This window comes from Neopelma chrysocephalum, unplaced genomic scaffold (genome assembly GCF_003984885.1).
Source record: "Neopelma chrysocephalum unplaced genomic scaffold, ASM398488v2 Primary Assembly neopelma1_26, whole genome shotgun sequence".
NCBI lineage: Eukaryota > Metazoa > Chordata > Aves > Passeriformes > Pipridae > Neopelma > Neopelma chrysocephalum.
Window position 1 is genome coordinate 17,391,643 of NW_020897695.1, and position 12,857 is coordinate 17,404,499.

The 12,857-nt window shown below is 37.3% G+C and overlaps 1 protein-coding gene across 38 annotated transcripts in view; it reads left to right on the forward strand.

Annotated features, from left to right (window-relative positions):
* CLASP2 (cytoplasmic linker associated protein 2) overlaps positions 1–12,857 on the forward strand; it is a 155,205-nt gene that overhangs the window by 91,738 nt on the left and 50,610 nt on the right. For 32 of the 38 annotated variants that reach the window (XM_027675745.1, XM_027675728.1, XM_027675727.1 and 29 more), the window contains 6 exons: positions 616–675; positions 1,784–1,861; positions 2,429–2,596; positions 5,177–5,232; positions 6,334–6,504; positions 10,391–10,414. In XM_027675745.1, the coding sequence (XP_027531546.1) occupies positions 616–675; positions 1,784–1,861; positions 2,429–2,596; positions 5,177–5,232; positions 6,334–6,504; positions 10,391–10,414 (557 nt within the window). The remainder of the gene's footprint in view (positions 1–615; positions 676–1,783; positions 1,862–2,428; positions 2,597–5,176; positions 5,233–6,333; positions 6,505–10,390; positions 10,415–12,857) is intronic. The other 6 variants (XM_027675733.1, XM_027675766.1, XM_027675748.1 and 3 more) reach the window with 1 other exon arrangement.

Genomic DNA, 12,857 nt, shown 5'->3' on the forward strand with positions numbered 1-12,857 from the left:
TAAAGTATGCCTGTTGCTAATGGCTGTTTGCTAAATTGTCAAGATTTCCAAATTAATAATGTATGTGGTGATATAACTTCATTTGTGCAGTGCCAGCAAATCTTTTGGAGTGCTTTCTGTATGCAGAGCCCTGTACTAATGGTCTCATATTTTCCTTTATGTTACATGCTCAGTAATGACAGATGAAAGGATGGGAATAGTGTTTGGGACAGAAATACACTACTAGAGAAATATTATATTGTGTCTTTAAGTATTTATTTTTTATGTAAGATTTTATACTCTGTACAGTTTTTTTAACTTTATTGAGTTTTGTCTGTTATTTTGGGGCTAATACAATTAACTTAGCATATGTGTAATAACATGACTTGAGTAGTACATGGTTAATTGAACTACATCTATTATTTTGAAGTTTAAGATTAATTAGCCTGCGTATTTGTTTTCTCTACCGAATATTTTAACTTTGCAATAAGGTGACCGGTGTCCTTCCTTACTTGACAGATAAATGTACTTTTATTTCATTTATTTTCCTCAGGGTGAAAGAATAAAGTTAGTGTTTATTCCACAGCCACATTAGAGAAGCGAGTATTAATTATAACTTTTGTTCTGTCTTTATAGGCGCTCCTTTGAATTTTTAGACCTGTTATTACAAGAGTGGCAAACACATTCATTGGAAAGGTATGGGCCAGTATACTTTTTTCCCAAGAATGAACTGCTAATGCAATTTAAGACAAAAACATTGTCATAGAATCCTTTAATTGGATTATGTTCAGTGTTGGCCAACCTTTTGAGCATAGACAGCCTTTCTGGCACAGCAGGTCACATGGCTCATTCAAGTGCTGAGGAAAGGAGAGTTGTATGCTCCAGCCTTGGCTTCCTGTTGCCCCCTCTCCTTACCCTCTGTCTCTTCTCCTGTACTGCATGTGAGCAGTGCATACAGAGGTAAGCATCTGTCTTTTCTCCTGGAAGGAGGAAACTTGTGTGTTTGCCATAAAACAGGGCAAGTGAGGTTAGGCTGGAGGACTTTTTCTGGTAATGAGTAAGAGCATGCTGTAGCTTCTCCAGATAGATGGGAAAATACTACGTGCATCAGTTCTGCAGGATGGTCACTGTAAACACAAAGGAAGAGCAAAGAGACTAAAGGGCATCCGGAGAAGGCTCTGAAGAGTTCGTCCAACTCCATAGTCACATTTCTATTCCTCAGGGTGCTCCTGAGAAAGGGAGCAATGGGGAGTTCATTTGATTTATGTCAAAGTTTCTAAAAAAAAAAAAAAAAAAGACGCAAAAACCCAAAAAACACCTCCACCTTTCTCCTCCAAAAAACCAAAATAACAAACCTCCCACCCAAAACTGACCTTGAATTAAAATTTGTTTATTGTCACAGTTTCGGTCAGATTTAGAATTCATACGCCAAAAGCTTTCAGAGCCAAATTTCCAGTAAGAGAACTTGCTATTCTTAACTTTTCCCTTTTTCTTACTATTAATATAGTAGTGGAAAAAGCTTTTGCATTTCAGGAAAGCAGGTGTCTTAAAAAAGGTATCTAAAATAATTTTTTAAGTGTCATAGGTGGGCATATGTCAGAAAAGTAGATTAAAATCCATATGGATTGAAGGAGGAAGCTGACCTGAACCTGTACAGAAGGTACAGTTATGTTATAAGTGTGCTTAAGTGTTTGTTTACTGCATACCTTGGAAAGAACTACTATTACTTGGAGTAATGTTAATTACTACCACTTAAAATAGATTCTGGAGTAGCAAAATAGCATGAAGAGTGTCTTTCTTCCAGGCATGCAGCTGTCTTGGTTGAAACAATCAAGAAGGGCATTCATGATGCTGATGCAGAAGCAAGAGTGGAGGCAAGAAAGTGAGTTTTGACTACATTTTCCTCTGAAAAATTGTATGTGTTAGATGAGTGATAGAAGGTTGTAATCTAAGGTGAGCTGCTAACTATGGCTTGATAGAAGGACATAAGTTTGCTTGAAAATTGATGTTTCTGTTCTTCAATTACTATCTAGTTTCTTTTGCAAAAGACATTCTGAAAGCTGAGTCAGTCAATACTGTTGTGTGGCATTTGATGATTTTACTGAAACAAGAGTTACAAAGGCCGATATTGCTGCATAATCATTCTTCACCCATTGATTAAGCACTTTGACTAGCTAGAAGGTCAGAAAAGAATTCCTTTAGCTTCCTCACAGGACTGGTAAGTGACTGTGGGAAGTTCAGAGGATAGACTTAAGTTATTTTGAAAAGATAAATTTAGTCCATGTAGCTGTTTTCTTTTATGATTTGATGAGCAGTATTGTATACATTACATATTTTCAGTCTGAGTTCCTTTCCCTCCCATCCATGGTTTATTCTGTAATCTTTACTTCCTGGCTCCACACTTTAAAGAAAATACAGAGCATTTACATGTGGTTATTCTCTTTTGCAGGGCTTATATTGGTCTTAGAAATCACTTTCCTAGTGAAGCTGAGACTCTGTACAATTCTCTGGAGCCACCCTATCAAAGAAGCCTTCAGACGTACTTGAAGAATTCTGGCAGTATAGCATCTCTCCCTCAGTCAGACAGGTCATCCTCCAGCTCACAGGAGAGCCTCAAGTAAGGGACACTTAGCTGTTTCTGAGCCAATAAACAAATACAAACTGTTCCTCAAGAGCAAATGAGCCAGGTTCCTGTTCTATACAGAAAAGCTCCAATTTCATTTTGTCACTCCTAATTTTTTTATTGTGTTTTGCTATGTGACAGTATTACCCCAGCAAGCTGAAAAATAAGGGCAGTCATTAACTGGATTTTAACAGGTTGTTCCTATATATATTTATTCCTTAACAGCCTCTTTAACACAGAATATTTTCAAGATTTGCATATTAATGTCCGGCATTCTGGTGCAATGAATAAATCTAGGAAAGGTATAATGGTGTTCCTCCTATTTTATCCCTTTTTACTGGCAAGCACGAGAAAGGGACATCAACAGTGAAATTCATTCATATTGGAGATAATTTCTTTTTCCTTGTCTTCACAGTTCTGAATATGTATTAGCAGTATTTTGCAGCTATTCTAGTTAGTAGAGGATTGGGTCTGTGCTGCAGTCAGTGGTGTATTAAAATGCCTAGACATTCTTGAGCTGAATAAATTAATGTTTGCTTGGGTACCAATAGCAAGAGAAATCTACTGCCTTTTTAGTAAAAATGTGAAGTAGTAGTAGTATGTGGTGATTTTTTCCTTTAAATTCTAGAGAGCTTCCTCAAAGTATTAAAACCTCTTAAGATTTCAATTCAGATGTTTCATTGCCAAAGCCAGAGAACTTTTCTGCTCACTTTTGACTTGAAAGCAAAGACTGCTTCTAGCATATTGAAGTTAATTTTTTTCTCCTTTTTTGTTTTTTTTCGTTGCTACCTTAAATACCAGAGGTTTATCTTATCTTTCCTATGATGCTTGTAATTATAAAAAACATTTTAAAAAATAGTCTGTGATGTAAGCTATTGGTAGCACTTCTTTGGCCACAAAAAAAATGTTTATTCCAAGATTAAATGTTCTTCTTTAAATTAATCTATATTCCCTGTCTGAAAATCAAAGTGCAGTTAATGATTTGCTAGTAATAAACTATTCAAAACTAAATTACAGGGAAATTAGAATCTTAAAATACTCTTAAATCTTCAAGTACTGGTTCCTATATTGCAAGACATGTAAGTGCTGCACTACAGAAGGTGAGGAGTAATATAAGAAATGAACAGAAGAGATTATGCTATTAGAAATTACTTACATTTTAATTGATTTCTCACTGATTTGCATTCAGATGGATGTTATTTTTACCTTGTTACTCAGAATTTTATTTCTGGCGTTTAATATAGATGCTGAATTCCCCCTGTGTAGACTAACTTAGGAAATGGTTTTTCTGAAAGTGTGATCCTCTGGGATTTTTGAACCCCTGAACTTACAGGTCTTACAGATCATTGATCCAAAATGGTTTTAAAGAGGATGATGGCATGAGAGAAATGTGGTGACTTGTGCCTATCTATATGAAACAGCTTATAAAATGTTGTTCGCAGTAGTGACAGTTGTCTGGGACTTCTCTTTGGAGCAAGCTGTAAGATCAGGATGCACCCAGGAGTTCTACCTTGGCCTCTTCAACTTACTTGCATCAGAATAGCTTCAAAACACTAGCTAATAATGTCAGAAAAGCAGATTTATTCATAATCAGCTGCAAATACATGATCTTCTGTGAGGAGATAGGTAATGGTGCTGACTTCTATATTATCCTTGAGCACCTGAGCTGGTAACTGGGATAAATATACCATATTAGGCACCTCATTTTTCTCTACTCTTAGGTTTAAAGTAGAGAGGGATTATTTTTACTAAAGCTGTGACTCTGACTCAGTTTATAATTTGACTACTGATGAAATATTCAACTATTTCAACAAACACAAACCTTCAGATACTCAACCAATGAATAAACTATCATACTTTCTTCTAGTAGTCTTTTGCTTTTCCCTGGTCCCTCTGGCTGCATTTTACCCTCCAAACGAGGCGGAAGGATGCGCTTACAGTTAAACTTGAGTAGACAAAATTATTTTGCTTGTTTTTTGCAATAAAAAGGAAATGAAAACATAGAGGAAAAAGACATGAGATTTTTCTCCTTTTGTAAATTGTAGAAGCCTCTAACATTTGAAGAGGGGAAATGGAGTCTAGCTGCTTGGAAGTTTCAACTTTTCCCTTTTTAATTGTAACTCAATTCTTGAGACATATAGGACTGGAGGAGGCTTATGAGTTGTACATCTTTTTTTTCTTGTTACTGCAAACATCACTTCATTTCTGTTGTAAATAAAGCTTTTTGGTTAGCTTCCATTATTTTTGTTTGACAGCTGATTTATAAGGTCAGCCCTCTGGTTGTACTGACTATCTTAAATGTTTCTGTGACCAAGTCTGTAATGCTTGAACTTTGTTAGCAAAGTGTGCCTGTGAGTAAGTGAGTGATGAGTGCTTTGTGATGAAGATGTAATTTTATGTAAAGGATGATACTGTTTTTCTTATCATTCTGTATTTAAAATGTTTATCTAAAGTATGCTGAGAAGGTTGAAGGGGAGAAAAAACAGAAGCTTTTTTTTTTTCTCCTCTCTTTTTTTGTTGACTTTTGGATCTGATACATGGAACTTACTTATTGGGTTTATGGACTTTTTTCAGTCGACCTCTGTCTTCTAAATGGTCTGCAGCCAGTCCAGCAAGTTTTGCAGGCAGAGGTAAGGTGGTAGCAATATGGCATAGTGTATAGTAATTGATCTTTATATTCTTTGAATTAAAAGTTCTAAATACAGCTTAAAATTTTACTGTCTCAACATTTACCCTGTTTCCAAGTTAAATAATGGTATGTGTTGCTACAAACTGTACCTGGGGCTAATATTGCCTCACACTCGCTTCACCTTTTCTATAGTTTCAATTGTTGCAAGTATAAGACATAATTTGTTATTAATTGATCATCTTTCCTGGAATTTTGTCATGGAACAGTCGCTCTCAAAGAAACAAAGCATTATTCTTTGGTCTGTTCATGATTATTGGTCTTAACATCAATTAGAAATAAAAGACTCATTGTCCCTTTCATCTGTTCCCGTGTAGCTGTTGCTCTCTATTAAAAAAAAAAACAAAAATACAAACACATATTTGTGATTCAAAGAATTAAATTTTGTCTTGAGTTTTCATAATTTAATAACTTCAGTCTCTTTTCACTGTGTCTTAGTAACTCCTTGCAGAGTTTTACAAATGGCCTGTAATTGAGAGTGCTTGTTTTTTGGATACTGAAACTGTTAAGGGGAGTCAAGTTTTGAAGACCTAAAACAATGGTTAAAATAATTTGAAGCAAGTAGTTAAAATTCAGTAAATAATAGTAGGCGAATACAAAAGTACAGAACACTAGACCCTAAAGCATTTTAGAGTATGCAGTCAGCTTGCCTGGGGCTTTATCTTAGCTGAAGTGTGGGAATATTTTCTTCCTTCAGTATCTCAGGGGATGCTGTGAATTTTCTTATGTTTGTGAAGCATTTACTAATGTAATAAATCGCATAATCGTTCATTTGTACTAGGGAGGGAACACACAGTTGCATTAAATAATGCTAAAATTTCATGCAGAATGAAGATAAGTACTTACTGTAAAACAGACTGTCCTTTATATGCATTTCATGGCAACACCAGGTCTAGTTTGCTTTTTACTCTCTGTAATTACTTTGTTTCTTAACTTCACTTAAACATTTTACATAGTTTTCTCTGCTTTGTGCAAATATGTTGTGATAGTAGAATATGTTAGCCTTTTACATGTAATTTTTTTGGTTGGTTGGTTTTTTTGCTAGTTTCAGGAAGCAGCAAGGGTGTTCCAAGCCCTGGAACCCTGCAGAGGTCTCGCAGTGACATCGATGTCAACGCTGCCGCAGGTGCAAAGGCCCGGCACGCTGCTGGACAGACAGCTGGAGCTGGGCGCTTGTCAGCTGCTGGTCTACCTCCAGGATCCTACGCTTCGCTAGGTAAGGGGAACATCTCCACTCTGCTGTGAAATATTTTGTGAGGGTTTTGGTCAAAAAGTTACAGCACAAGACTTATATATTTGAAAAATTGTTGTCATTTTTAGTAGTATGGGAGTATGGCAAAAGAGATGATGTTCTGAAGTAAGTTACGGACTTTGCTAGATGTTTTATTTTTCTTGTTCTGGAACATTGCCAATGCAAAGAATGTGTTCATACTATGCTCTTTAAATGTCTTAATCTGGAATTAATACTAAGTACTGGAAGGAGCAGTACCTTTACTTAACAGCATATGATAATCATGATTTTTTTGTTTCTAAAAATAGTAGGGAAATGAATGTCAGGGCTCTTATTTTCCATTTTTCTCAGCTCTTTAGCTGACTGTTTTACAACAAGGCTAAAGAAACATCCTGGCAGGAAATGTGTTACAGAAGTGTTTTACGTGATAATATGCAACATTGAGTTCATAGATTTCTTTCTGAGGATGTTGGTGGAACTATGTGTATATGTTTTATGTAGGTGACAGTCTCCATTGGTAGGAATGCTTGCTGTTAAACATAGAAAGTGCTACAAGTTATAAGAATGCAGAAAAGAATTTGATAGTGTTGGTGGTGTAGATGATAGAATCTCCACTAAGTGGGGACAATAAAGGAATATGGGCATATTTTTGTTCTTTTTAAGTTATCCGTGCTGTAGGGATGGTAATGGGGGACGCAAGGTTCAGTGTTCACAAAACTGTTAATTGTTTTTCTTCTCAGCTTACGTGCCAGCTAGATCACCAAGGAGGCATGTTCTAATGTCAGTATGGCCATAGGTGATCACAAAAGATAAAGAAACTGTGTAGTTCTTGTGATTTACCTTGTGTTTGGGGAGATGTTAGCACATATGTAGGCTATGGTTTTCAAAGGTTTTGGTTGTGCTTTCTAAAATGAAAATATAATTTAAAGACTATTTCACATGAGTTGATTCTTTTCATCAGGGCCTACTTAGAATCATAGAATCATAGAATAGGTAGGGTTGGAAGAGACCTCCAAGATCATCAAGTCCAACCCCTGATCCAACTCCAATTACTATATCATGGCACTAAGGGCCACGTCCAATCTCTTTTTAAAAACCTCCAGGGATGGTGAATCCACCACCTCTCTGGGTAGGCCGTTCCAATGCCTGATAACCCTCTCTGTAAAGAATTTCTTCCTAACATCCAACCTAAACCTCCCCTGGCAGAGCTTGAGCCCATGTCCCCTTGTCCTATTGTTGGTTGCCCGGGAGAAGAGACCAAGCCCCGCCTGGCTATAACCTCCCTTCAGGTAGTTGAAGAGAGTGATGAGGTCGCCTCTAAGCCTTCTCTTCTCCAGACTAAACAACCCCAGCTCCCTCAGCCTCTCCTCATAGGACTTGTGCTCAAGTCCCTTCACCAGCCTCGTTGCTCTTCTCTGGACCCGCTCCAGCACCTCAATGTCCTTCCTGAACTGAGGGGCCCAGAGCTGAACACAATACTCAAGGTGTGGCCTCACCAATGCAGAGTACAGGGGAAGGATCACTTCCCTGCTCCTACTTGAAATGGTTTGAACAGCACTGATTTTAGTGTTAATTTTGTGAATATGAGTATTCCTGAGTTAAAGTAGTACTTTCCTCTTGGAATAGTGATTTTGGGTGTGGGCTCCCTCTGGCGCCCACAGAAGGGGCAGCAGAACATACTGGGTAGCAGGTGGATGCCAACATTAGACTGGTTGATGGAGGGGACACGCCTGTGGTTCCCTAGAGAGAAGTTTTGGGTTCCCCATCCCTGGAAGTGTTCAAGGCCAGACTGGATGGAGCTTGGAACAGACTGCTGCAGTGGAAGGTGTCCCTGCCCGTGGCAGGGACCAGATGATCTCTAAGGTCCCTTCCGAACCAAACCATGGGAACTCTCAGTTCCTCCTAACATAATACCTAAAAACCTGAAATATGTAGGGTGATTATTTTCCAAGATCTCAATATTGCCTGGTCTGTTTTGCTGTGCAACAGGACAGATTTTGAACCTCAGACAAAGCTGGAGTTCAGCTGCTGTGAGAAGTAAAAGCGGCACAGAGCACAGTGGCAGAAGGGAAAAAAAAAAGTAAAATGGAAAATGAGAGAAATCTTGCTTTGTTAATCTGTCTTCTTCATGCTGCTGAAATGAAGGGACTACTTTGATCTTAAGAGTTTCACAGAAAATTAGCTCTTGATTAGAGTATCGGTTTGCTTTAGAACATTTTAAGCAGTATGTGATTCATGCCCAGACTTATGTAAGCAAGAGTTGAGAAGGGCACAGGGGTTTTCAGTGAAGTAAACAGTGGTGGTTCTATGCAGGAAAATATCAGAAATAAAGCAATGGCTTATTCTATGTAGTTTAGAGATTTGGTGAGTTAGGGTGGACAAGACGAATAATAAGCAATATTCTTGGGAAGGATTTGGGTTGCTGGAAAGCTTTACCTTGCTATCAAATGCAATTGCTTTTGGAGAACAGTGTAATGGTTGTTCGAAACGGCAAAAATAACGTAATACTGGCAGTGTCTAGTAAAGTCAAATCCTAGAGCAGACAGTGTAGGGGCAGCAGTAGCCAAGGAGAACAAGGTTTGTTTGCGGTCACAGAAGCAGTACTGCTTCACCGATCTTGGCCAAGTCTCCTAACAGTTTTTGCATTGTGATGAGGTAGTTTAAATGGCACATATCTGTCCACTCTTCCCCATGTACAGAGTGTGACTGTTGTTTGTTTGACTGTGGATAGAACATGGAATCCACTTCAAAATATTGTTTATTCCTAGTTGTCAAAAGGTAACCTTAAAATGAATGGAGTGTGAATCCAAGCAAGTGCCACATTTCAAAAGATGGGCTAATTTGTAAACTTCTCGCCTCTGTTCTTGTTTGTACTATCCCAAATATGTGAAGTTAAATGACAGAATTTTCAAGATAATGCTGACAAAAGGTCTGGAAAATGTTACTGTATTTCCATGATGCTTTCCACATCTCTCAGGTGTTGCAGTTAGTACCAAAATAAAAAACATTGTCTCCTAGGGTTGGAATTATTTTCACCCTTACTTGCAGAGAAACATCCACCTTTTGCTTAAACAGCTACCAAATTCAAAGCCTCAGAGGGCCACAAGTTTATGAGCATAGTAATCTATAATTATCTCCAACCATCCCTTCCCTTTTTATTATTAATAGAAGAACTCTTGCTTATGATTTTTTAAAAGACTATTCTAGAAGCAGGAGGACATTCTCTAGTTATTTTAAATGTTGGCTGTCTCGGACGTCCTTAAGTATTAATGTCCTTGTTGAGGAGGAGGCTTGAGTTGTAATTATATATGTCTCATGCTAAATATTTTAATTTTGATTGTTAACTGTCAGAATATTTATGCATTACCTTCCAGCTGAACTGGTAAATATTTAATGCTTTTAAACCAGAGTGAAACTTTCTCCCACTTGTCCTCTGTCTTAACTGTGGTATTTTTTTCCCTCCTGTCCCTTACCCCAGGTGGGACTTCATGCTCAGTAGCAAATTTCATAAGAAATATAAATATTGTCAATAATGATATAAATATGTACTGATGCTTCAGTAACTGTTTACACCAAGCATGAAAGCATTTCTAAATGTTTTATTGTAAGGGTTTTCTCAAATCTAGGTAATACAGAGAGATTCAATATCCCTCTCCAAGGTACTTTTACCCTATTTTGTAATTTTGTACCTCGGACTGAGAGAAACCAACTTTACTTAAGTTAGCTTATACATGCATGAATTAGATAAACATGTCTGCTGTATTTAATATTAATGTATTTTCCTTATTTAATGTTTTATGACTCTGCTGTGAACACCTTTATTCTAACACACTAAGTTTTCCATGTTTCTTTGCCTGCTTTTTCAACAAAGAGGATACTTCTGACAAGATGGATGGTAAGAAATTGTTTAGTCTGTCCTCTAATTCTATTAAATATTTAATAAAGTGTCTTATATGTAAAAGTATTGATGTTTAATATATTTGTCTGTTCATTAACAAATTTCTATGCTGTTTTCATTAACCTCTATGTAATCTTGATGTCTCACTGTATGTGTTATTGCTGTATTTGTCAGTGTTGTGAATGTTTGATCTGTACAGCAACAGAAACTTTATCAGAAATTGGGCATTACTCCTATTTTTTGAAAGAAGCTCAATTAACTACAGAGCAATTCTGTAATCAATACATGCTGCTTTTTAACTAGTCTAGTTCCAGCATGTTTCATAGTTCAACATGTAAAGTCAATTTTTTTTACTTGGCATAACAGCACTGGGAGAAAAGGTGTTTGACCACATAATTGAGGATTAAAAAAAATACTACTAAACTCTTCTCTGTAAAAATCTACCTATATAATTTTAAGTGCTTGTAAATCCTGTAATACAATGTAATTCAATTAAAGAATCATTTGTGAAGACCTACCTGTTAAATAGGTTACCAAGTCCTCCACCTAAGTTTTAGCACTTACTTTTTCTTATTTCATCTTATTATAAACACATAGAGCGACTGCAAAGCAGTTGAGAATCAGGCTTCTCATAGCAGTTTTCTGTTTCAGGTGTGAGCAAATAATGCTTCACATATAGTGCTTCACATATAATGCCTCAATAAGCGTGCAGGACTTTCACTGCTGCGACCACGGGTTCAATTCCCAGTCCCTCCCGGGCAGATGGAACCCGTTAGCCCTGTGTGGCCATCCATCTATGAGAAGGACACTCTAAACAAACCTACGTCCTGAGGACCTCACTGCCATTGTCCAAGCTTGCTTGGCCCCGGCAGATGAACCTTAGGATTAAAGGGTGGGCTCAGTTCAGCGCAGGCTGTGTCTCACCTAAAAAATCCATTGCGCAGGCTGGAAAGGTAAAAAGACCTTTCCCCAAATCTTCGTTCGCGAAGATGGGCCATTATTATAATGCCTCACCAGCTTCTGAGCTGATGCTCAGAGTCCCAGGATGCCCAAAGGTTCTAGTTCTAATTTATTGCTTGGGAACACTTAACAAGCACTTTAAAAGTTTGTGCAAACACTAGTTTGCTGCTTACTTCGTAATTTGTGTTTATTAACAGTATTAATAGGTGCACGTTTTGAAGAATGAGTAGTTTACTGGAAGCAAAGCAGGTGATATTTTTCATAGAAATGAAAACAGTAAGAAGGTAGATCTCTAAAACCCAGAATGCTGAATCATTTTAAAGCACAGATGTTTTTTGAAAGAATTTGAGCCATTTTTGAGCATTGAAGCTGGCAAGCCTACTTCAATAAAATGAGAAGGGGTTTACAGGGGAATAGTGTCTCTATCACTTAATTCTGCATCGTATTTCCTTATGTTGCATGTAGTAGGATTTATTTATAACTGTTTGTGCTAAACACTTAATCTTGAGCTTTTGCACGTTGTCACCAGCACCTTAGGACCATGTGTGCAGGCTTCTTCTTTAGTAGCCACAGCTCATGATTTTGCACATATATCTATTTAAAAGTAGTAGGGGAAATGCTATACAATTGATCAGAGTAACAGGGGGGTTTGTTTTCTAAAGGGTATCTGTAGATATGGTGTGCAAGATGGAATGAACACAACTTTGTTCTCCAGCTGTAGTTGTTGGATATAGCTGTTCTGATCTAACCCACCACCCGGAGGAACTAATAATTTTTCCTTTTCCCACTAACCTTGTCGACGTGTTTTTATTACTTCTTTCATTAGTGCCTTGTAATATTCCATTATCAGTCACTGTAGGTGAACAAACTCCATAAAACTGATTTCATAAAACTGTATAGCGTTCTATTATTTAGCTTTTGGAGCTACTAGTAAGCCTTTAGCCACCCTTGTGTGGTAGCACAAGGGTCATGAGGAAGGAGAAACAGAACCACCCCTTTTAGGAACAGCTATCTGTTAGCCTGACTTAGGTGTTACATAAAATCTGCCTTTCAAGATCCAGCTCTGGAATAATGTTGGATTTGGAGGGGTAGTTCAGGGTTTGGGGGTTTGGCTGTGCAGTTTTTTGGCTTTTTTTTTTTTTTTTTAACAAATCAGCAAATTTGATCTGGAAAACTTTGAGGCACTCCTTCATACGTATTACTGTAACTGATTTTTGTGAAGAAGCACTGACATTTACACTGAACTAATTTTTTAGAGGGATTTTTTAAAAAATACTGCCTTGACGATACTGTAACTTGAGAAAGCCATAGCCAGATTTGCTGAGAAAGTTAAGTTTAGGCTAGCCAAAGACACTAACAGCTGTTTTCATCATTGTATTTTCTTGCAAGGCAGAAATAGCAGAGTGTGAAAACAAAAACTGAAGTACTCTCTGATTTTTTGCGGGGCATTTAATATTTTTATGTATATTTTATTCCATAA